The sequence below is a fragment of the Schistocerca serialis genome, chromosome 5, assembly GCF_023864345.2.
Source record: "Schistocerca serialis cubense isolate TAMUIC-IGC-003099 chromosome 5, iqSchSeri2.2, whole genome shotgun sequence".
In the NCBI taxonomy this organism is placed as follows: domain Eukaryota; kingdom Metazoa; phylum Arthropoda; class Insecta; order Orthoptera; family Acrididae; genus Schistocerca; species Schistocerca serialis.
In genome coordinates this window covers 264822149-264849112 of record NC_064642.1, presented here as the reverse complement: position 1 = coordinate 264849112, position 26964 = coordinate 264822149, and the positions used below count along the sequence as shown (strand labels likewise).

The following is a 26964-nucleotide window of genomic DNA, read 5'->3' as shown; positions in this document are numbered from 1 at the left end:
GCATTTGGGATTCTGGATGGTTAGGAAGGATTTCTCCAAATGGCCGATGAATTGGTTAGCAGACCCAAATCAAAGTATGAGCCTTTCCTTCAAAACCACTAACCCCACATAAGTATTAGTCATTTCCAAAGGCCTTACCTTTTGCACCATTCCCACATTCAGTCATGCTGGACTCATTAAAATCTCTCTCTCCTTCTCCTAGTCCCTACAGTGGAAACACTTTTTCACCACCAATCCTATCAATCACACTCAACCTAAAACCAATACTGAATCCTGCCTGAATCAGTTCACTCCTTCATCCAACAGTAAAGAACCCCCACTGGCCACTAATTACCCAGTTAACATTATAAAACTTCCTAACCTCAAACTTTGCCTCATTACCATTCCCCAAATACCACAATGTGGAAAATAACCTTACCGCAGTCCACCTTCTAAAAATTGATCCCAACCTTACAATCCTACTTGCTGACAAAGGCTCGATCACCACCACTGCGGTTTTGAAATGCAAGGATTATCTGGCTAAGGAACTCCACCAGCTGACAGATATATGCATCTACAAACCCTGCCACAGTGACCCCATTCCAGGAATTGAACAGGACTTCCAGTCCCTCCTCAAATCCTTAGGGCCATCCCAGAACCTCTCCCTTGTGTCTATCTCTCTTCTCACACCTACCCTTTCCGGCATTCCTGTTTTCTACATGCTTCCTAAGTCCGTAGCTCCAACCATCCAGGATGCCCCATTGTATCCAGTTATATGCCCCCACTGAGAACTTATCTTCTCCTGGACCAACACCTCCAGCCTATTTCCCATACGCTACCCTCCTACAAAAAAGATAGCAACCATTTCCTCCACTGACTCACCACAGCTCCTGTTTCTTTACCAAACAGCACCCTGCTCATCACTGTTGATGTCACTTCCCTCTACACTAATACCCCCCATGTCCATAACCTTGTTGCTATTGAACACTAACTTTCACAATGCCTGACTGCCTCCAAATCTAAAATCTCCTTTCTGGTCACCAAGCCACGCTTTATCTTCACTCACAATTATTTCTCCTTTGAAGGCATCACCTACAAACAAATCCATGGTACAGCAATGAACACCTGTGTGGCACTATTATATGCTAACCTATTCTAGGGCCATCTAGAGGACTCCTTCCTAACCTTACAGAATCCCAAACTTCTCAACTGGCTCAGCTTCACTGATGACATGTTTGTGATCTGGAGTGAGGATGAGCACACCCAATCCAAATTCCACCAGAACTTCAAAACCTTTTCCCCCATTCACTTTACCTGGTCCTCCTCAACTCAACGAGTCACCTTCACCAATGTTGACGTTGACTTCAATGATGGCTATGTCAGTACCTCTGTCCATGTTAAACCTACCAACCACCAGTACTACCTCCACCTCAACCACTGCCACCCATTCCATACCAAGAAGTCACTTCCACACAGCCTAGCCATCTGTAAGTGTCACATCTGCAGTGACAAGCAATCCCTCTCCAAATATACCTAGAGTGCCACTAAGGACTTCACAGACCATAATTACACACATGACCTCGTACAGAAGCAGATCTCCTGTGCCTTGTCTATCCAGTCACCTAGCACCTTCCATAGACTCACCACCCAGCCACAAAAGAACACTTGCCTCATGACTCAGTACCTCCCAGGTCTGGCATAAGTGAATCACATTCTCCTACAGGGTTTTGACTATCTCTCACCATGCCCTGAAATGAGGAGTATTCTACCCACTATCCCTTCCACAGTTTTACTCTGCTACCCAGCAAACCTACGTAATACCCTTGTCCCATCCCCACTTGACCCCTTCCCCTCAACTCCTTGCCTCATGCCTCATATCCGTGCAATAGACTTAGATGCAAGACCAGTCCCATATCTCCTCCGACCACCACCTACTCCAGTCCAGTCACAGGCGCCTCCTATCCCATCAAAGGCAAAGGCAGTGATAATTGTGAAAGCAGTCATGTGATCTGCAAACTAATCTGCAACCACTGTGCTGCCTTCAATGTGGGCATGACACTAACAAACTGTCTGTCCACATGAATGGTCCACAACAAACTGTGGCCAAGAGACAGCTTGACTACCCAGTTGCTGAACACACTGCCCAACACAATGCACTTCATTTCAATGACTGCTTCATAGCCTGTGTCATCTACATCCTTCCAAAAAAACACCAGCTTTTCTGAACTGCACAGGTGGGAACTCCCCCTACAACATATCCTACATTTCCATAACCACCCTGGGCTCAACCTTCTCTAGTCCCTGTCCTCCATTTACCTATCTCCCTCCCTGCTCCAATTTCAGCACAAAACACTTACATCACAACTAGTCCTATTCCCCTTCTTCACTGCTCTCCTTTTACACTCCTTTTCCCCAATCTCCCACAAACCACCCAATTGCACTTAGCAGCACTACCCTGTCCCCATCAAGCCCCTGTACACACCTACATGCAGCACTACATCCTCCACCTCACCCTGCTATCCCCCCCCCCTCCCCCCCTGTTGCCCCATGCCTCATCCTTACCCCCAATACCAGGTTGATGCTCTCAACAAGTGCAGATCCAACTCAGTCCAGCAGCAGCAGCCAATGTGTGTGTGAGTTGTGCTTGTGTGAATGAGTGTGTGGTTTCTACTTCAGAAGGTCTTCCGGCTGAAAGCTAAAATTTATAGCAGTCTTTTTCTTCTACCTGTCTGCAACTCAACATCTCTGTATTGTCAGTAGCAATCTGTCCTTTTCATATTACTGTTGTTATTCCATCTTGGACTTTCTTTTATTTTAATGACTGGAATATTATGTGACATAATTCACACAGATCCAAATACCTCCAATATTTTATTCATGTCCACTTACCTTTTCACTTTTCCTCAACTGCTTATGAGCTTAACATTATGTTCCTTCAAGGTGGCTACTCAAATTTGGAAAAAAAAAAATCCCTTGAGAATTCCAGGTGTAAAGAGGAAGATGGTGTCCATGAGCTCCTGATAAATTAATGGTGGCAGGGGACAGAGGGGCACCATTCCAAATAATGACTTTTCTTTCCTCTCATCTGAGGTACATACCAGCCATAACGAGTAGTTTAACTGTTGTTTTTAAACATCAATAACACTAGTATGCATAACAAAAGAAAAATTCGGTGTAGGTATTAAAATCCATGGAGAAGAAATAAAAACTTTGAGGTTTGCCGATGACATTGTAATTCTGTCAGAGACAGCAAAGGACTTGGAAGAGCAGTTGAACGAAATGGACGAGGATAATGGAATGTAGTTGAATTAAGTCGGATGATGCTGAGGGAATTAGATTAGGAAATGAGACCCTTAAAGTAGTAAAGGAGTTTTGCTATTTGGGGTGCAAAATAACTGATGATGGTCGAAGTAGAGAGGATATAAAATGTAGACTGGCAATGGCAAGGAAAGCGTTTCTGAAGAAGAGACATTTGTTAACATCGATTATAGATTTAAGTGTCAGGAAGTCGTTTCTGAAAGTATTTGTATGGAGTGTAGCCACGTATGGAAGTGAAACGTGGACGATAAATAGTTTAGACAAAAAGAGAATAGAAGCTTTCGAAATGTGGTGCTACAGAAGAATGCTGAAGATTGGATGGGTAGATCACATAACTAATGAGGAGGTACTGAATAGGATTGGGGAGAAGAGAAGTTTGTGGCACAACTTGACTAGAAGAAGGGATCGGTTGGTAGGACATGCTCTGAGGCATCAAGGGATCACAAATTTAGCGTTGGAGGGCAGTGTGGAGGGTGAAAATCGTAGAGGGAGACCAAGAGATGAATACACTAAGCAGATTCAGAAGGATGTAGGTTGCAGTAGGTACTGGGAGATGAAGAAGCTTGCACAGGATACAGTAGCATGGAGAGCTGCATCAAACCAGTCTCAGGACTGAAGACCACAACAACAAGAACATGCATGGTATCAGATGACTGAAAACTAATATATGATACTACTTCAATTTTTTACTCTGATTCCAAACCTGTTTTCAATTTTTTTGCTATCATGTACAGTTTCACTGCAATTTGACTTCAAAGATATATTGCTGTCTCAGTAGGTTATGTGTATTGTTTTAGGGAAATTTCTCCGTTCGGCCCTGTATACTTTTAGGTTGTTACACCTGCTGATGGTAGTTGTTGTTGTGTGACCCTGAAAGTGTTGCTTGTCTCACAGGCATGGCTTACCAAGTGCTATATTGTGATTATTCTGTATATTTAAGACAGCAATTCACCTACTGTTGATAGTTACTACAATGTCAACATGCAAATGTGTGAAGAACCTAAATATTTTCTGTTACATTTTGGGACTTATGCAGAGGCTAACCAAACTTCGTGTAAAAAGCTTACCATGCTTATTTTAAAATGAAACTTGGTGATCAGCACAAGGAATGGGTGACAGAGACAGTTTGCCACTATTGTGTGGAAAGGTTAAGATTGTGGACAAAAGGAAAGAAAACATGCATCCCATTTGTGATTCCAACGGAGTAGAGGGAGCCTAAAAATCACCTTAATGACTGTTATCTCTGCTTAGTTCATGTTCAGGGGTACAGTTCGAAAAATAAGAGGCAAAGTGTGTATCCAAGCATTGATTCAGCCATTAGGTCAGTTTGCACATGAAGATACGGTTGCTCCTCTTCCTCCAACTATTGAACAGAATATGGCATAAAATGATGAAGAATATGAAGTTGATGCAATTATCAAAGACAATAATGATGTTCAGCAGCCTGCATGTGACTACTCCATAACTGTTCTCTCAAGAGTGAATTTACTGCTCTTGTATTAGTTTTGAATTTGCCTAAGGAATCTGTGGAACTACTTGACTCCCGTCTTCTGGAACCAACAACACATTACTCATGATACAGACATAGAGAGAAAGAATTAGTTCATTTATTCTCACAGAAAGAGTCCTTGGTTTACTGCAATAACATAAATGAGATAATGTACTTCTGTGGCATTAAACATGATTCTACACAGTTGAGATTTTTCTAGATTCATCAATGACGAGCCTGAAAGGTATGTTACTGCATAATGAAAAAGTGTATGGGTCCATTCTTGTGGCCCATTCAGTTCAAATGAAAGGAACATATGAGAACATGGAGATTCTCTTAACTAGTATCCAGTATGAGGAACACACTTAGCTTATCTGTGGTGGCTTCAAAGTTATCAAAATACTATTAGGACAACAAATTGCGAACACAAAAATGCTGTGCTTGCTGTGTGAAGGGACAGTCGGACAAGGCAAAGAAATTGGGGTGCAAGAGTTTGGCCAGAGCGGAGAAATTTTTTGCCTGTAATTAAAAATATCCTGCATGAACCATTTGTAGAAAGAAAAAAAAAGTCTTGCTTCCACCTCTTCAAATAAAATTGGGCTTGATAAAGTAATTTGTAAAGGCTCTACCACAGAATGGACTCAGTATCAAGTACCTTTCCAAGAAATTTCCCTTCACCACAAGAGACAAATTGAAAGCTGGAATTCTTTTTCAGTCCTCAAAATAAAGAAACTAATGAAGGATGAAAATTCTGAGAAGATAATGAAGAAAAGAGAAATATGTCCATGACTGCCTTCCAATCAGTTACTGAGAACTTTCTATGGAATAAAAAAGATCCTAATTACAAGGCCATTGCTGAAAAAAAAGTTGCTAAGTTTAAAGAAGATGGGCTGTTAAATGAGTGTGAAAGTCAACTTTCTACACTCACATATTGACTACTTCCCTGAAATTTGGGACATTATATTGAAGACCAGAGTGAACATTTTCACCAAGATATTAAGAGGAGGTACCAGTGTCACTGGACAGCAGCTATGGTGGCCGACTACTGTTGGATGCTGAATAGGGACAGTCATCATATACAAGGATCTACAAAGAAGTCAAAGAAGAGAAATTTTAAAAATCTGTGGAGTACTACTGACTTCTTATTTTTCTACAAGGAAGTCACTAAACAAATTAGAGGAGTTCTGAGGAGTATTTTTTAAATGTATTTCATTTTTTAAATGTGTGAAATGGTATTAGAATATATCTGTGAGCTCAGAAGTGAAAATCATCAAAATATTACTTCTTCTTTTGTGTAAAAACCTGCTGTGATAGACAAAAATGGTACTTATTTCTAGATTCAGCACACAAAATTGACTCAAGGACACTTACTTTCAACAAATCATCTGACAAGACATTTTAAAATGCAGACTAGTGTAATTTATATGGAAAAATGAAAAATGTCCTGCCCACTATCCCCCCCCCCCCCCCCCTCCAACAGAGGTATTCCACTGTCCACCGAACCTACACAATATACTTGTCCATCCTTACATAACCCCTGCTCCCAATCCCTTACCTCATGGCTCATGTAAGACATGTCCCATACATCCTCCCAATACCACCTACTCCCGTACAGTCACTAACATCACCTATCGCATCACAGTCACAGCCACTTGTGAAACCAGTCATGTGGTCTACAAGCTAAGCTGCAACCACTGTGCTGCATTCTAGGTAGGCATGACAACCAACAAGCTGTCTGTCTGCATGAATGGCCACTGACAAGCCATGGTCAAGAAACAAGTGGACCACCCTGTTGCTGAACACGCTGCCAAACATGATATCCTTCATTTCAGAGACTGCTTCATAGCCTGTGCCACATGGATCCTTCCCACCAACACCAGTTTTTCTGAACTGTGCAGATGGGAACTTTCCCTGCAATACATCCCACGTTCCCGTAACCCTCCTGATCTCAATCTTCGTTTGTCACTGTCCACACCCATCTTCCAGCCCCTTCCCTGTTCCCATTCCAGCACTACACAGCCGTCATTCCACCACCACACCCAATCCTTTTACTTCTCTCCTTTTTCTGCTACCCCCTCCCCCCTCCCCTGCCCTCCATCTAACCTGTAGCACTTCGCTGTCCGCCACCCCCACCGTACAATCCCTCCCCATCCCCACCCCAGCCTCCTCCTTACCTTCACCCAGTCGCCACTCGCATCATGCTTTGGTGCTGCTGGTCACAGTGTGGTTTCAGTTGCCTGAGACTGCAGTCATGTGTGCAAGTTGCATTTTCGTGAGTATGTATGAGTGTGCATATGTGTGCCTATTGTTGATGAAGGCCTTAATGGCCAAAAGCTATAATTGTGAGTCTTTTTGTTGTGCCTATCTGCGACTCAGTATCTCCACCATATGGTGAGTAGCAATTTTCCTTCTTGTAACATTGTTACATTCCATCGCGGATTTTTCATTGTTTGAATTTTATAAGGAAAAATCTTCATGTAATTAACACACTTTGAAATATTAAGTATTTTAAAATTTGTGATTTATAACACTCAATAAAATTCAAATTCAATGCTAGCTTAACCTGTCAGTTTTTAACATTTGCTACTTAGTGCTTGATCATCACGTCAACTGTAGAATATTTAAATCAACACTCAACATTCATTGGAGATAAGTGAAAAAAGTCCCTGTACTCCACAGCATATGCATTTAAAAATACACTCCTGGAAATGGAAAAAAGAACACATTGACACCGGTGTGTCAGACCCACCATACTTGCTCCGGACACTGCGAGAGGGCTGTACAACCAATGATCACACGCACGGCACAGCGGACACACCAGGAACCGCGGTGTTGGCCGTCAAATGGCGCTAGCTGCACAGCATTTGTGCACCGCCGCCGTCAGTGTCAGCCAGTTTGCCGTGGCATACGGAGCTCCATTGCAGTCTTTAACACTGGTAGCATGCCGCGACAGCGTGGACGTGAACCGTATGTGCAGTTGACGGACTTTGAGCGAGGGCGTATAGTGGGCATGCGGGAGGCCGGGTGACGTACCGCCGAATTGCTCAACACGTGGGGCGTGAGGTCTCCACAGTACATCGATGTTGTCGCCAGTGGTCGGTGGAAGGTGCACGTGCCCGTCGACCTGGGACCAGACCGCAGCGATGCACGGATGCTCGCCAAGACCGTAGGATCCTACGCAGTGCCGTAGGGGACCGCACCGCCACTTCCCAGCAAATTAGGGACACTGTTGCTCCTGGGGTATCGGCGAGGACCATTCGCAACCGTCTCCATGAAGCTGGGCTACGGTCCCGCACACCGTTAGGCCGTCTTCCGCTCACGCCCCAACATCGTGCAGCCCTCCTCCAGTGGTGTCGCGACAGGCATGAATGGAGGGACGAATGGAGACGTGTCGTCTTCAGCGATGAGAGTTGCTTCTGCCTTGGTGCCAATGATGGTCGTATGCGTGTTTGGCGCCGTGCAGGTGAGCGCCACAATCAGGACTGCATACGACCGAGGCACACAGGGCCAACACCCAGCATCATGGTGTGGGGAGCGATCTCCTACACTGGCCGTACCCCCCTGGTGATCCTCGAAGGGACACTGAATAGTGCACGGTACATCCAAACCGTCATCGAACCCATCGTTCTACCATTCCTAGACCGGCAAGGGAACTTGCTGTTCCAATAGGACAATGCACGTCCGCATGTATCCCGTGCCACCCAACGTGCTCTAGAAGGTGTAAGTCAACTACCCTGGCCAGCAAGATCTCCGGATCTGTCCCCATTGAGCATGTTTGGGAGTGGATGAAGCGTCGTCTCACGCGGTCTGCACGTCCAGCACGAACGCTGGTCCAACTGAGGCGCCAGGTGGAAATGGCATGGCAAGCCGTTCCACAGGACTACATCCAGCATCTCTACGATCGTCTCCATGGGAGAATAGCAGCCTGCATTGCTGCGAAAGGTGGATATACACTGTACTAGTGCCGACATTGTGCATGCTCTGTTGCCTGTGTCTATGTGCCTGTGGTTCTGTCAGTGTGATCATGTGATGTATCTGACCCCAGGAATGTGTCAATAAAGTATCCCCTTCCTGGGACAATGAATTCACGGTGTTCTTATTTCAATTTCCAGGAGTGTAGTTCCCACCTCAGCTTGTGTTATAACCAGATATATGTCACAGTCTAATTTATTACTGTCACGATTTCTATAGCTTAATAAATATTTCCATAATTACTGTGATTTAACAATATTTAACTAGCACCCAGTTTAGGGGAATACAATCAATTACTTTTGAGGAAATGAAACAGTAATGCTCCCATCTCTTAAACATTCATAAACACTAAGTACAAAAATACTCAGCAAATTTCATTCATTCATACTCAAGTCGTAAGCAGAACTGAACCACATATGTTTATATATAACTTGTATGATGATGATAATGATGATGATGACGACGATGATGTTTGGTTTGTGGGGCACTCAACTGCACAGTCATCAGCGCCCGTACAAAGTACCAATGTTTACACAGTCCATTTCCTTTTCACAATCCAATCTAGACACTCTCACAAATGATGATGATGATGAAATGATGAGGACAACACAAACACCCATTCCCCAGGCAGAGAAAATCAGCAACCTGGTCAGGAATCAAACCCGGGACCTCGCGATCCAGAGGCATCAATGCTAGTCCCTAGACCACACTTTGTATGAAATAAAACTGTAGTTTCATATGTGCTTTCATGTATATACTATTTGTATTTACCTATCTGAAACTGAACTCTTCTCAGTGCATCCGTGGGAGAGCCAAATATGGGGCTGTCTCCAAATGATGCTGCCCTCTCTGACACTTGAGGTTCAGATTCACTGCTAAGAATTGTTTCATCTCGTTCTTCTTCTGGACTTGCACTGCCGGACAGAATTAACCTTAAATAAAAGGATTCCTGTGGTTAATCAATATTTATACATAGATTTATTTGTTGTTGAAATGTGTGCACTACTTTAAATCTTTTTTACTGATTCTATCCTTCATTATAAAGTTTTCATTAGGAGCAGCTTTAAACAGTGTGTCAGTAAACTACTTAGTATGTCATATATTGACAGTTTGATAAGAAAAAGACCATGCTTAAACTAAGGTGATAAATTTGCTACCAAAACGTATACCTGGGAAGTTCTTCTGCAGCTGTTGGTGATCTGGTTGAGGGACTCTGGGCAGTGTCAGAATCTGTTCCTGCACGAGATGCTTTCCGCATCTCACGACCCTACACAGTAGTAATGAAATAATTATTTGTTTGTAATTGGTATCAACTAAATTGAGCTATGTTATAAATAAACCAACTTTAGCAGAAAGTTAGCCATTATTTTCTATTATGTTATAAGAACAGAGCAACTGGAGATAGCGGTGAAGTGAGGCTGAGGTGTGCTTGTTTGAGTGGATGTGTGTGTTTTCTTTTCTGAAGAAGGGTTTGGCCATATGCTAAATGGGTGACAGTCTTTTTATTGTGTGTGTCAGCAACTCAATATGTCATCTTTACAGTAAAAAGCAATCTATACTTTTCATAAAATGAGTAACTACATATTACTTGTTAAACATACACATAGACATTGCATACAGATATGTAAACTCAATATCTTTGATAATCATAGCATAGTGTTCAAGATAAAATATGTGTTTATCAAAACCTTAACTTAAAAGGTATTGTTTCCTTTAGTCATTATTAATTTCTTCTTTACATGTGTGATTTATATCAGAGCAAATGAAACAAAAAAAAAAGTTGTTTTATTCAACAAATTGCAAACAAACAACTGTATTTAAAATTAGGAATACCGGTACTTAAAAACTGAAAGTTTGGCTCTTTAAAATATTTTAAAATTAGATTTCCTTGAAAGTTCGTGCTTGTACAGTAAAAAAAGTCTGTTTCTTTATTTTGCAACACTTTGTTTGTTCTCTACAGTGATTACTTTGCATTTTGATCCTCATGCTAGCTTCTGCAGAGTAATTCTGTGCTTTATGCACAACATTCTGTGATCAGCTTTTCAGACAGAAAAAACTTACACATTTGGACATCAGTAAGGCAAATTTATTCTGATAAGGTCTTTCTGCAAGATCACCCTGTAGTTTCTGTGCTGGAATAGCTATGAATACATACATGAACAGTGACTTATTACAGCCTCTACATCCACATTTATACTCTGCCTAACACTTTGAAATGCATAGTAGAGGGTACATTACATTATAACAATTATTAGGGTTTCTTCCTGTTCCATTCACATTTGGTGTGTGGGAAGAATGACTATTTGAATACCTCTGTGCATGCTGTAATTTATTCTAATCTTGTCCTCACAATTTCTGTGTAAGCAATATGTTAGGGAGTTGTAGGAATACAACAATGTAGAAAAAGACAGACTGCTACTTAACATAAAGAAAACACACTAAGTTGTGGACAGGCACAATTAAAAGACACTTACATAAAGCTTTCAGCCACAGCCTTCACATATGATCCATACACACAAGCAAGCAAACCTTATGCACCCATGACAGCTAGCTACAGTATCTTGGGTAAGAATGCTGGAGTTGGCAGTAATGTGTGCATTAATTGTGCTTGCTTGTGTGTGTGAATGGTGTGTGTTTCTGCTTTACATATGAAGCCTGAGGCCGAAAGCTGTATGTAAGTGTCTTTTAATTCTGCCTGTCTGCAACATAACGTTTTTTCTTTATCGTAAATAGCAATCTGTGTTTTCTTATATTGTTGTAGGGGGTCGTAGTGTACTGAGTCATCATTTAAGGCCGGTTCTTGAAACTTTGTTAGTAGACTTTCTCAGGATGGTTTACATCTATCTTCAACAGTCTTCAGTTCAGTTCTTTCAACATCTTAGTGTCACTCCCCATGGGTCAAACAAACCTGTGACAATTTGTACTGCTTTTCATTATACATATTTAATATCCCCTGTTAGTCCTATCTGATAAAGGTCCCACACACTTGAGCAATATTCTAGAACTGGTCACACAAACGATTTTTAAGCAATCTCCTTTGTAGACTGGTTGCACTTCCCCCATATTCTACTAATAAACCAAAGTCTACCACCTGCTTTACCCATGACTGAGTTTATATATCTAAATGTCTTTTATGTATGTCTAATGTTTGTAAGTGTCTTTTAATTGTGTCTGTCTGCAGCTTAATGTGTCTTCTTTTTTTCCTACATTGTTGCTCATCTGATCATTTCATTTCATACCCCTACAAAGTGTTACACCCACATATTTGTATAAATTGGCCAATTCTAAAAGTGACTCATCGATATTATAGTCATGGGATACTATTTTTTTTTTCTTTTTGTGAAGTGCGCAGTTTTACATTTTTGAACATTCAAATCAAGCTGCCAATCTTTGCACCGTGTTGGAATCTTACCAAGATCTGACTGAATATTTATGCAGCTTTTTAGATAGGACGTCATTATAGATAACTGTATCATCTGCAAAAAGGATGATTTTACTGTTAATATTGTCTACAAGGTCATTAATAAATAACATGGACAGCAAGGCTCCCAACACACTTCCCTGGGGCACACCCAAAGTTATTTCTAAATCTGATGATGACTCTCAATCCAAGATAACGTGCTGTGTCCTTCCTACCAAAAAGCACTCAATCCAGTCACACTTCGGGAGGACGACGGTTCAATCCCAGGTCCGGCCATCCTGATTTAGGTTTTCCGTGATTTCCCTAAATCACTCCAGGCAAATGCCGGGATGGTTCCTCTGAAAGGGCACGGCCGACTTCCTTCCCCGTCCTTCCCTAATCCGATGAGACCGATGACCACGCTGTCTGGTCTCCTTCCCCAAACAACCAACCAATCCAGTCACAAATTTCACTTCATATCCCATAGGGCTGTACTTTTGACAATAAGAGTAGGTGCAGTACTGAGTCAAATGCTTTTCGGAAATCAAGAAATATTGCATCTATTTGCCTACCTAGACACAAAGGTTTCGTTATGTTATGTGCGAAAAGTGCAAGTTCGGGTTCACATGATTGGTGTTTTCAGAATTTATGTTGATTTGCGTAGAGTAGGTTGTTCTGTTCAAGATACCTCATTATGTTTGAGGTCAAAATATGTTTTAAGATTGTGCAACAAATCAATGTCAAGGATACTGGGTGGTAGCTTTGTGGATCACTTCTACTACCCTTCTTGTAGATGGTTCTGACCTCTGCTTTTTCTTCAAGAACTGGGCATGGTTTTTTTTTGTTCAAGTGTTCTACAACAGATGATACTTAGAAGAGGGGCAAACTCATCTACAAATTCAGCATAGAATCAATCAGAGATTGCATCAGGCCCAGGGACTGTGTTCAATTTTAACGATTTCAGCTGTTTCTCAACACCGCTGACATTAATACAAGACTTCACTCATCTTTCCAGTGTAACAAGCTTAAATTGAGCAGTTCTTCTGGGTTTCCTTTGAATAAGAGATTTGAAAATGGATTTAAGCATTTCAGCTTTTGCTTGCTACCATCAATTTCAGTTCCTGTCTCATTTGCTAGGTTTTTGCACCTATTCTGCATTAATACAGTGACTATGTATCAAAGGAGTGTGTAGGTGTGTGTATGTGTGTGTGGGGGGGGGGGGGGGGGGCATCACTCCCATTATGAACTTTTATACTGTGAACATACCTATCCAGTGTAAGGTCAATAACTGTTTTAAACTTTGAGCGCTAGTTCCTCTATGTGCTTCTCCCCTGTGCTGAAAGTTTCAAATTCCTCACTGAGATATGACACTACTGACTTTTTATCTGATTTACTGAACATGTATATCATTTTTGCTTATTTTAGCTGTCCTTTGAACTTTGGTAATCATTGGTGCCACAACCACATCATAGTCATTGATACCAATCTCAATACATCCTCAAAGAGGTCAGGTCTATTTGTTGTCATTAGATCCATAATTTCCATCATGACTGCATTTCCACACTATCTGTTCTTGATAGTTTTCTGAGACGGTATTAAGTGGCATCTTTTGTTCTTAATAGGGTATTCTCTTCCATAATAATTAAAACACAAAAAGTAATGCTATTTTAATTATCTATTGCAAGTGAAAGATTGAAAGTAACACTTTTGCTTAAAAACACACCACTGTTTATTTACATTTAATAAACAGGTTTATGTGAGTATATATGTCTGTTGATAATAAGAGGATTGGTATCATTCTCAACATTACTATGCCACTCAATTAATAAACAGTATTACAATTTTAAGTTTCTTAAAATACATTTTTATGTTACCTCTCCTCCAGCACCTGGTATGTTGATTCCTTCTGCACCTTCTGGGGAAGACATCTTTCTCCTCAGTGAGTGAGAATGCAGGTGTTTCAGGGGTGGATGCATATGCTGATAGCTCTTCTTCCTGTGCACTGAAGCAGAATAATTTTTTATAGGTACTTCATATTATTTCACGATAATTTAATTTCAGTTTTGCATTCTTAGTTTCCTGTAATGTGTTTCTAGCCAACTTAAGTATAACAATATGCCCAGTTTAATTCGATAATATCACCACATTAGGATAATTAAATTAATTGCTGCTCCAGTACAGTACTCATACTAATATAACTAGCAGCAAGAGTCACCTGAAAGGAACTTTGTATTGTCATATGTAATTCATTGATTGAAAAGGCAAATTTTGACACTGAAAGTTAACAATCTTGTGAATTTTAACATATATTGCAACAGTTATATGTCATGTGTTGCTTTTGAGTCCACATGATAGTAACAATTCAGCAGGAAGAGTGAGTTACTATAATATTGCAGAAAGTGGTGAATCTCATCAGAATTAAAAGTGGTGTAGACTTTGCTTGACACAACCCATAAAAAGAAAAGATGATGAAATATTATATAAGTATTTTAAAGAACACCATATGCTGCAGTTGTATGGAATACATGAACACAAACTGCAAAGAAGGAAGAGTAAAATGAAATAAAAATGCATAAAAAAGTAGGAGGGAATCTGTTACCAGTTTAAGAGATGTTTCACAGAAAGTGGCATCATACAAAATTATGCTGAAAATATTAAATCAAAATCTGGCATGTCAAGTATTACATTACAAAGAGCTCCACGAAAGTATGGGCACTGCATGGTAGTTCAAAACGTTTACAAAGAAGTCTGGTGGTACACATGCAAATTATGATTGAGTGTCAGAATGTGACTGGGGTGACAATTCACTCTTTCATAGGACTCTTGTGACTATAACCTATTTGGAGACTCTTTCCCTCATCACTCACAATTTGTATCTCCTCCACACCTATTTCCACTTACTTACCAAATTGCTACATTCACTTACACTGAAGAGCCAAAGAAACTAGTATACCTGCCTAATATCATGTAGGGCCCCTGTCAACATGCAGAAGTGCCACAACACGATGTGGCATAGACGTGACTAATGTCCAAAGCAGTGCTGGAGGGAACCGACACCATAAATCCTGCAGGGTTGTCCACAAATCCATAAGAGTACGAGGGGGTGGAGGTCTCTTCTGAACAGCATGTTGCAAAACATCCCAGATATGCTCAATAATGTTCATGTCTGACGTGATTGGTGACCAACGGAAGTGTTTAAACTAAGAAGAGTGTCCCTGGAGCCACTCTGTAGAAATTCTGGACATGTGGGGTGTCACAATGTCCTGCTGGAATTGCAGAAGTCTATTGGAATGCACATTAGACAGAGCAGGTTATCAGACAGGATGCTTTCTTATATGTCACCTTCAAAGTTGTATCTAGATGTATCAGTGGTCCCATATCACTAGAACTGCACACACCCCACACCATTACAGAGCCTCCACCACCTTGAACAGTCCCCTGCTGATGTGCAGGGTCCATGAATTCACGAGTTTGTCTCCATACCTGTACACATCCATCCACTAAATACAATTTGAAATGAGACTCGGATGGCCAGGCAACATGTTTCCAGTCATCAACAGTCCAATGTCGACATTGATGGGCCCAGGCAAGGCGTAAAGCTTTGTGTCACTAAAGGAAAAAAAAGTGGTAATACCTTCATGGACTTCACAAAAGTTTACGACTGTATCAACAGACACTTGGAAGAATCCTGATGAACACTAGGGTAAATGTCACTACACGAGAACTGATGGAATACCATTGAAAGAGCTTAATTTCAAGATTGAGTTAAAAAGGAGAATGAACTGTCACCAGTTTTATTCAACATAACTTGGAGAGGAGTAAACAACAAAATATGAATACCAAAGAAACACATGGAGGGCAAAAAGGACGACAGGGCCTAAGTGGACTGCCTAGCCTTTATGGATGACATATGATAGTCAGATGAAAGATGGCACAAAGAAACAACCTGACAACCTAAGCAAAATATCCCCAAGGATAGGACTTGGTGTCATCTACAACAAGACAAAGACAATGAATATCACTGGTGACAAAAACATCAGATGATATCATACAAAAGGTGAGAAAAATTATATACTTGCAAGAAAATACAACAGAAAGAGACAGGTGCAGAAGCGGAGTGCTAAAGAAGGTGCAGAAGATGAGGGCAGGTTTCTTTATAACAAGAGAAGTATTCATGATTAGATTAGATGTTCTTTTTGTTCCAGAGACCCATGGTGAGCAGATCTTCGAGGATGTGGAACACGTCATAAAACAAGAATATATAATACATACTCACAAAAAAAAGGTATATGCTTATGTCCCCTCCACAACCCTAACTGAAATGGTCCTCATATGTATGGCTTAAGTAAAAAAAAAAAAAAAAAAAAAAAAAAAAAAAAAAAAAAAAAAAAAAAACATACTGGGAGGGGAGTGGAAGGCTTCTTACAAATTCTGAACTGAATTTAATTTGTTTTTTCAAACTCTAGTGTCAAAGGACCAGCTAGAAATCTCATTAAGTAACAACACTGTACTCAGTTTGCTGTTCATTGCAACATTTATGTCATCAGCAGACAAAACAAACTTGGTATGTGGCAATGTTACTGACAATAGAGATTAATATACACAAGAAAAAGTTAAGGTCCTAAGGTGGAAACTTCATTAACTATCTTTCAAAAACTGTACTTAATTTGCTATTTATTGCATCATTTGTACCATTGGCAAATAAAACAAACTTGACATCTGGTAATGCTATTGATGAGAGGTCATTGACATATACACAAGAAAAAGTAAAGGTTAGGTGGAATCTTGTGGGACACCACACATAATTACTTCCCAGTTGGATGATGACTGACAGCTTAATTCATTACTCTTTCCTTCTGATACGCTTTGTTTCCTCTCAAAGAGATAGAAAATGAACTATTTTGCAGTATTTTGTTACACTAATACTTTATGAGAATCCTTTAGAAGTCCACATTGCAACTCTGACAATATATTTTTTGTAGTCAGATAGTTAAGAATCCATATAGGTCATTCCATGTGGAATCAACCAATAAAATAAATTTGCACCTTGATGATTTAGAATTTTGTAATTTTTTGTCATTTTAGTCTACCTAACAAAATGAGATAAAATTCAGAATTAAAGATTTTTTTTTGGGCATTTCATTTTCAGTTATTAATTTTTAAAGTTTCTCAAATTGTATGATTTTCACAATATTTTGCAAGCTTAAAATGGCCATAACTCAAAAATGATTGACAAACAGACCAGAAATTTATACAATTTTATTCAGTTTGTTATAGGCTTTAAAAATATATGCTACTTGACCAAGTTCATTAAAATGCTATATTTTTCCAAATCAAAACTTTTCAAAATTTTGGAAATTTCAAAATCAGAAATTTTTGGTTTGAAATAAAAAAAAAGTATGTTAGTTGTGCCGTACACTATTTGTTGACGTCTGTCCCAAATTTCATGATGTGTGTGTGTGTGAGTGTGTGTGTGTGTGTGTGTGTGTGTGTGTGTGTGTGTATACTGCTGTTCTTCCTACAAATATGAACTAGGACCAGGTTGTTGCACTCACCTGTAATTTATTAAGCACATGGGCTAAGGGGATAAAGTGACAGAAACGTGCAGGTGCCATGACTTAAAATGCATAATCACCTGATAGAACGTTGACAGACACATGTTGGAATACAGAGCCAACAAAGTGGAATATTGTATTTGTTGTATTCCAAAATATGCAGTACTATTTTTTTATTGGGAAATTAAGCATTTTAAATCATGAAACTGGCACATTTGTGCCACTTTGTCAGTAACTTTTTCTATGTGACAAATGATGAGCATGCAACACAAAAAAGGAGCTCGGTTAAAATATCTGAATTGTGACTGACAATACACACTGATGGAAAAAACTGCTACGCCAAGGAGGAGTTGTGTAACATAAATGAAATTTGGTAGACATGTTACTAAAAGATGATGTCCATCCAAATTTCACACCAGTTGATTAAGAGTGCCGCAGGTAGCTCCACTCTGAGGATGTAAATCAGGTTTGCTTTTATTACATGATGTAACGGTCATAAGCATTAGTTACCTTTGAGACGGCATGATGAGTTGATGTTAGTCAAGAATGCCTTTAAGTTGACAAAGCCACCATTTGCTGGCAGTGTTGGGCATGAGAATGTATGGCTGCAAGAAGACCGCGCTCCAGACAACCACATGGCACTACCAAGAGGGAAGACCACTGTGGTCAGCATATGGCTCTGGCACACCGTACTGCATCTGTAGCAGCAATTTGGGTAGCATCTCGCACCAAAGTGACACAATGAACTGTTACAAATTGGTTGCTTCAAGGACAGTTTTGAGCTAGCTGCTCTGTAGCATGCAATCCACTGACCCCAAACCACCATCATTTACGACCTCAGAGGTGTCAAGCGAGAGCTGTTTGGAGGGCAGGGTGCAAGTCCATTGTGTTTTCTGTTGAAAGCTGGTTCTACCTCAGTGATGGCTACGTGTTTGTTAGAAGGAGGTTAGGTGAGCACCTGCAAACAATCTGTCTGTGGCCTAGACACACAGGACCTACATATGGAATTGTGGTCTGGGACGCAATTTCCTATAATGCGGGAGTGCTCTCATAGTTATCCCACACACTCTTAACTGCAAATTTTGCATGTCAGTCTGGTAATTTGACCTGTTGTGCTGCCATTCATGAATGCATTCAATGGTGTGTTTTCCAACAGGATAATGCTTGCCCACATACCACTGTTCTAACCCTACACACTATGTTGCCTTCGGCCACTCAATTCTCCAGTTGAGCACATATGGGACATCATTGGGTGACAAATACAATAGCATCTACAAATAGCATTAACTTTCCTTGTATTAATTGATCAAGTGCAACGGATACAGAACTCCATCCCACAAACTGAAGTCCAGCATCTGTACAACATAATGCATGCACTTCTGCACGTCTGCATTCAGCACTAGTGGTTACACAGGTTATTAGTGTCCCAGCATTTCAAACTTGCAGTGGCTTACCTTATGCTTCCTGTGATTGTGCAATGTTAATCACTTAAGTATGTTACCTAGACAAACATATTCCGAAATTTCATTACTCTGCATTAATTATTTTTTGTGTTGTGATTTTTTATCTGTCAGTGCATTGTTCATAGTCAGATAGTTCAGAAGCCATGTTTGTACATTAATTTTTCTAAAAGTCTGATGGTATTTTCTTGTCTTCCTTTTTATACAGAAACGCAACTTCAACACCTTTCAGCTGAATGAGAGATGTTTCAGTAATAAATGACTAGCTACACAAATAACATATCATGTCACTATACTCAGAAGAACAGTTCTTGATTAACTATGCTGCTATTTTCTCATAACTTTTTTTTTTTGTTACTTTAAAGTTTTAAGGTGGACATATCCATATTACCATATTACTGAAGCTATTTGTAATGGCTGATGTGGGATATTCCATAGCAGCATCTACTGAACCCAACAACCCCATCATTTTGATAACTGAGCTATTTTGATTCACGTCATTCTCCTATATTCAAATTTCAGCAGCTTTGGAAAGTTGCAGCTATGGCCTTGTTAGTAAAAATTTGATCCCATTGTTAACAATATTCTCATATAAGATCCAAATAATACATGTAGTTTTTAATAAGCAATTGTTATAAAACAATTACGTGTTGCGTCATAGGCATTTATGCCATTATATTTGGATAAATATGAACCATGGACCTTGCCGTTGGTGGGGAGGCTTGCGTGCCTTAGCGATACAGATAGCCGTACCGTAGGTGCAACCACAACGGAAGGGTATCTTTTGAGAGGCCAGACAAATGTGTGGTTCCTGAAGAGGGGCAGCAGCCTTTTCAGTAGTTGCAGGGGCAAAAGTCTGGATGATTGACTGATCTGGCCTTGTAACACTAACCAAAACGGCCTTGCTGTGCTGGTACTGCGAACGGTTGAAAGCAAGGGGAAACTACAGCCGTAATTTTTCCCGAGGGCATGCAGTTTTACTGTATGGTTAATGACGATGGCGTCCTCTTGGGTAAAATATTCCAGAGGTAGAATAGTCCCCCATTCAGATCTCCGGGCGGGGACTACTCAAGAGGACGTCGTTATCAGGAGAAAGAAAACTGGCGTTCTACGGATCGGAGCATGGAATGTCAGATTCCTTAATCGGGCAGGTAGGTTAGAAAATCTAAAAAGGGAATTTGATAGGTTAAAGTTAAATATAGTGGGAATTAGTGAAGTTCGGTTGCAGGAGGAACAAGACTTTTGGTCAGGCGAATACAGGGTTATAAATACAAAGTCAAATAGGGGTAATGCAGGAGTAGGTTTAATAATGAATAAAAAAATAGGAATGTGGGTAAGCTACTACAAACAGCATAGTGAACACATTACTGTGGCCAAGATAGACATGAAGCCCACGCCTACTACAGTAGTACAAGTTTATATGCCAACCAGCTCTGCTGACGACGAAGAAATTGAAGAAATGTATGATGAAATAAAAGAAATTATTCAGATAGTGAAGGGAGACGAAAATTTAACAGTCATGGGTGACTGGAATTCGGTAGTAGGAAAAGGGAAAGAAGGAAACGTAGTAGGTGAATATGGATTGAGGGTAAGAAATGAAAGAGGAAGCTGCCTGGTAGAATTTTGCACAGAGCACAACTTAATCATAGCTAACACTTGGTCCAAGAATCATAAAAGAAGGCTGTATACATGGAAGAAGCCTGGAGATACTAACAGGTTTCAGATAGATTATATAATGGTAAGACAGAGATTTAGGAACCAGGTTTTAAATTGTAAGACATTTCCAGGGGCAGATGTGGACTCTGGCCACAATCTACTGGTTATGAACTGTAGATTAAGACTGAAGAAACTCCAAAAAGGTGGGAATTTGAGGAGATGGGACCTGAATAAATTGAAAGAAACAGAGGTTGTACAGAGTTTCAGGGAGAGCATAAGGGAACAATTGACAGGAATGGGGGAAAGAAATACAGTAGAAGAAGAATGGGTAGCTTTGACGGATGAAATAGTGAAGGCAGCAGAGGACCAAATAGGTAAAAAGACGAGGGCTAGTAGAAACCCTTGGGTAACAGAAGAAATATTGAATTTAATTGATGAAAGGAGAAAGTATAAAAATGCAGTAAATGAAGCAGGCAAAAAGGAATGCAAAAATCTCAAAAATGAGATCAACAGGAAGCGCAAAATGGCTAAGCAGGGATGGCTAGAGGACAAATGTAAGGATGTAGAGGCTTATCTCACTAGGGGTAAGATAGATACTGCCTACGGGAAAATTAAAGAGTCCTTTGGAGAAAAGAGAACCACTTGTATGAATATCAAGAGCTCAGATGGAAACCCAGTTCTAAGCAAAGAAGGAAAAGCAGAAAGGTGGAAGGAGTATATAGAGGGCCTATACAAGGGCGATGTACTTGAGGACAATATTATGGAAATGGAAGAGGATGTGGACGAAGATGAAATGGGAGATACGATACTGTATGAAGAATTTGACAGAGCACTGAAAGACCTGAGTCGAAACAAGACCCCGGGAGTAGACAACATTCCATTAGAACTACTGATAGCCTTAGGAGAGCTAGTCCTGACAAAACTCTACCATATGGTGAGCAAGATGTATGAGACAGACTTCAAGAAGAATATAATAATTCCAATCCCAAAGAAAGCAGGTGTTGACAGATGTGAAAATTACTGAACTATCAGTTTAATAAGTCACGGATGCAAAATACTAATGCGGATCCTTTACAGACGAATGGAAAAACTAGTAGAAGCCAACCTCGAGGAAGAACAGTTTGGATTTCATAGAAATATTGGAACACGTGAGGCAATACTGACCCTACAACTTATCTTAGAAGCTAGATTAAGGAAAGGCAAACCTATGTTTCTAGCATTTGTAGACTTAGAGAAAGTTTTTGACAATGTTGACTGGAATACTCTCTTTCAAATTCTGAAGGTGGCAGGGGCAAAATACAGGGAGCGAAAGCCTATTTACAATTTGTATAGAAACCAAATAGCAGTTATAAGAGTTGAGGGACATGAAAGGGAAGCAGTGGTTGGGAAGGGAGTGAGACAGGGTTGTAGCCTCTCCCCGATGTTATTCAATCTGTATATTGAGCCAGCAGTGAAGAAAACAAAAGAAAAATTCGGAGTAGGTATTAAAATCCATGGAAAAGAAATAAAAACTTTGAGGTTCGCCGATGGCATTTTAATTCTGTCAGAGACAGCAAAGGACTTGGAAGAGCAGTTGAACGGAATGGATAGTGTCTTGAAAGGAGGATATAACATGAACATCAACAAAAGCAAAACGAGGATAATGGAATGTAGTCGAATTAAGTCGGGAGATGCTGAGGGTATTAGATTAGGAAATGAGACACTTAAAGTAGTAAAGGAGTTTTGCTATTTGGGGAGCAAAATAACTGATGATGGTCGAAGTAGAGAGGATATAAAATGTAGACTGGCAATGGCAAGGAAAGCGTTTCTGAAGAAGAGAAATTTGTTAACTTCGAGTATAGATTTAAATGTCAGGAAGTCGTTTCGGGAAGCATTTGTATGGAGTGTAGCCATGTATGGAAGTGAAACATGGACAATAAATAGTTTAGACAAGAAGAGAATAGAAGCTTTTGAAATGTGGTGCTACAGAAGAATGCTGAAGATTGGTTGGGTAGATCACATAACTAATGAGGAGGTATTGAATAGGATTGGGGAGAAGAGAAGTTTGTGGCACAACTTGACTAGAAGAAGGGATCGATTGGTAGGACATGGTCTGAGGCATCAAGGGATCACCAATTTAGTATTGGAGGGCAGCGTTGGGGGTAAAAATCGTAGAGGGAGACCAAGAGATGAATACACCAAGCAGATTCAGAAGGATGTAGGTTGCAGTAGGTACTGGGAGATGAAGAAGCTTGCACAGGATAGAGTAGCATGGAGAGCTGCATCAAACCAGTCTCAGGACTGAAGACCACAACAACAACATTTGGATAAATGGCAGAATTGTTCATAAATATTGAATCCTTTATTTTACATATTGATTTTGGTCACAGTGTGACCATCTCCAGTGCAAACCATATGGACCTTGTAGGTCCATATCATAATAACACAACAATTTCCATGGGGTTTAACATGTACTGTGGTGATTACTTCCAACAGATAACTTCACTTTTACTGCATATAATAATTTCAAATTACAGGTGACCCCAGCAGTTAACAATGAAACATGTTGTTGGGCTGAGAAAAAGACTCTTGTTTTGTGCCTTTGGAAAACATTGTTGGTATACCTGAATCAATCACACTAGGAAGAATGCATTAATTTAATGAAAACAATATGAGGAATCTAATTTGTCACAGTGGAATCAAAACAGAGAAGCTATTAAAACTTGCACTCCAGAACTCCAAGGATCTTAACTGTTAAACATGTATTTTTTACATTTAAGCATTTGTCCACATAGAATAACTGTCATTTAAATTTGCTCACTTGAATATGCCCAAATCAACTTCAATTAGTAATCAAAATATTTCAATTAAAATTATAACTTTTGGTTCTGTATTTTTATTGTTGTGTTGTTGTTGTCTTCAGTCCTGAGACTGGTTTGATGCAGCTCTCCATGCTACTCTATCCTGTGCAAGCTTTTTCATCTCCCAGTACCTACTGCAACCTACATCCTTCTGAATCTGCTTAGTGTATTCATCTCTTGGTCTCCCTCTACGATTTTTACCCTCCACGCTGCCCTCCAATACTAAATTGGTGATCCCTTGATGCCTCAGAACATGTCCTACCAACCGATCCCTTCTTCTGGTCAAGTTGTGCCACAAACTTCTCTTCTCCCCAATCCTATTCAATACCTCCTCATTAGTTACGTGATCTACCCACCTTATCTTCAGCATTCTTCTGTAGCACCACATTTCGAAAGCTTCTATTCTCTTCTTGTCCAAACTATTTATCGTCCATGTTTCACTTCCATACATGGCTACACTCCATACGAATACTTTCAGAAATGACTTCCTGACACTTAAATCAATACTGGATGTTAACAAATTTCTCTTCTTCAGAAACGCTTTCCTTGCCATTGCCAGCCTACATTTTATATCCTCTCTACTTCGACCATCATCAGTTATTTTGCTCCCCAAATAGCAAAACTCCTTTACTACTTTAAGTGCCTCATTTCCTAATCTAATTCCCTCAGCATCACCCGACTTAATTAGACTACATTCCATTATCCTTGTTTTGCTTTTGTTGATGTTCATCTTATATCCTCCTTTCAAGACACTGTCCATTCCATTCAACTGCTCTTCCAAGTCCTTTGCTGTCTCTGACAGAATTACAATGTCATCGGCAAACCTCAAAGTTTTTACTTCTTCTCCATGAATTTTAATACCTACTCCGAATTTTTCTTTTGTTTCCTTTACTGCTTGCTCAATATACAGATTGAATAACATCGGGGAGAGGCCACAACCCTGTCTCACTCCTTTCCCAACCACTGCTTCCCTTTCATGCCCCTCGACTCTTATAACTGCCATCTGGTTTCTGTACAAATTGTAAATAGCCTTTCGCTCCCTGTATTTTACCCCTGCCACCTTTAGAATTTGAAAGAGAGTATTCCAGTCAACATTGTCAAAAGCTTTCTCTAAGTCTACAAATGCTAGAAACGTAGGTTTGCCTTTCCTTAATCTTTCTTCTAAGATAAGTCGTAAGGTCAGTATTGCCTCACGTGTTCCAGTGTTTCTACGGAATCCAAACTGATCTTCCCCGAGGTTGGCTTCTACTAGTTTTTCCATTCGTCTGTAAAGAATTCGTGTTAGTATTTTGCAGCTGTGACTTATTAAGCTGATAGTTCGGTAATTTTCACATCTGTCAACACCTGCTTTCTTTGGGATTGGAATTATTATATTCTTCTTGAAGTCTGATATGTCTTCTTGAAGTATTTTTATTATTTTAACAAAACATGAGACGTGTACTAAAGCTTAGCAGTCTACATAATGTGCTTTAAAAGAGTTTCGGAACAATGTTACAAATACTTTAATATATAAATGAAAATCCTATGTCTGTCAAAACTCATGCTGTTTTTAGTTTTTAATCCCATCAGGTGGCACAGTGACTTACTTTTGGTGGGTGTGGTGTCAGACTTACCTGTCAATGTGTTGTGTGTAATAGAACTGCTGGAGAGGAATGACATGTTGGTACCAGTTAATATGGACAATTTTGGTGCCAAAGAGGTGAAGTTGACAAGGACATTAGTAACAAATTTGGACAGTCCACATGAGGATGATTGTTGCACAGAGGTTGTGAACCACGGGCAACCACAGGCTGCTGCTAAAACTAAATTATGAAAGAAGGCAGAGCATTTAAATTAAGTACGAAGAGTGTGAATGGAGAAGTTGTTGCTGGAGTTTGAAGACTTGTTTTTCCTCTGGCTCCATTGCCAGTGACCCACTTTACACAGCATTGAGTTCAGATGATAACTGAAGTACCAATGTATTAGAAACCTTATCAGGTACATCAATAATTACACTGATTATGGAGCAATTCATCAACCAACAATTAGATAATGGGATAATAGAAGAGAGCACTTATCCATTGTGGTTTTGATTAAGAAGTTTATGGTCTGTTCTAAGAAGTAAAAGTTCTGTTGTGACTGCCATTATGTTAATAGTAAGTCAGTGATGGATGCCTACCCTATACCCAACATCACAGAAACTACTGGTAACTTGGGTCAGAGCCAGTATTTCTCTACCATAGATTTAAGGAATGGGTGCCCCAGTGGGAGGTGGTTCGAAAGGACCAACTGAAAACAGCATTCTGGTTACCATGCAGTCAGTAGCGAAGGATGCCTTTTGGCTGAAGTATGCTCAGACTGAAACATTTCACCAATTGCCGGATGGAGTACTCAGGGGATTGAGGCCTGACAGTTATCTAGTCTACCTGGATGATACAACTGTGTTCTTGAAAAACGTGGAGGAACATGGGCAACGACTGAGGGAAGTACATAAGAGGTTGTGAGCTAGGCATCTGACATGAAGCAAGGAACACTACCATTTTGGTTCAGAACAAGTAGGTTACTTACAGCATGTAATTAGCAAAGATGAGATGAAAACAGATACAAGACTTGTATGAGTGGTACGAGATTACCCAGTTCCTCAGTCAGGTAAGGAGGTACAATCGTTTTTGGGATTCTCAAATTACTTAGAAAACTTCTAAGGGGATTTATTAAACAATGGAAAAAAATCCAAGGGGATTTACTGACATAGCATGACACTTACACATCTGTTGAAGAAAGGGGTAAAATTTGTTTGGACAGATGATTGTCAGGCTGTGTTTGAAGGTTGAAGAAATTTTAACGTCAAGTAAAGGTTTAGTTTTTTCCAAATTTTCAAAAGGAATTTATATTATCATGTCATGCATCTAACCACACTTTGAGTTGTTTCCTGAACCAAGAGGTCAATGTTGGGGAGCATCTTGCAGCTTAACCTGTCGGCACATAAACCAAGCATTCAAATGTTGAGCATGCCAAGTTTCTGAACATGCAGAGCAGTGTTTAGCATATCAGATATCCTGAATGTGCATTTGAAATAGACCAATGAGATGGAAGAACGTCACCTGCATCACATAACACCATCTCTATTCAGAAGTCGTGAGACGCTGTATTGGCTTTCAGTTGAAGCCGATATGTATATGTGCTGTTTGTAAGCACAAAAAATTGAGGATCTCTTGGAAACACATCGCTAATTATACAATTATCTGTAAGAAAATGATGGGAATTATTGGAGGTTTCATACTATGAAATTATGCCACATTATGGTACATTGAGGATC

General features: G+C 40.0%; 1 protein-coding gene across 4 annotated transcripts in view; it reads right to left on the bottom strand.

Annotated features, from left to right (window-relative positions):
• The window catches only part of LOC126480907 (band 3 anion transport protein), a 603907-nt gene that overhangs the window by 180913 nt on the left and 396030 nt on the right, over positions 1-26964 (bottom strand). For 3 of the 4 annotated variants that reach the window (XM_050104308.1, XM_050104309.1, XM_050104311.1), the window contains 3 exons: positions 14033-14160; positions 9928-10025; positions 9530-9690 (listed from right to left, as the gene is read on the bottom strand). In XM_050104308.1, coding sequence (XP_049960265.1) covers positions 9530-9690; positions 9928-10025; positions 14033-14160 — 387 coding nt within the window. The remainder of the gene's footprint in view (positions 1-9529; positions 9691-9927; positions 10026-14032; positions 14161-26964) is intronic. The other variant, XM_050104310.1, reaches the window with a different exon arrangement.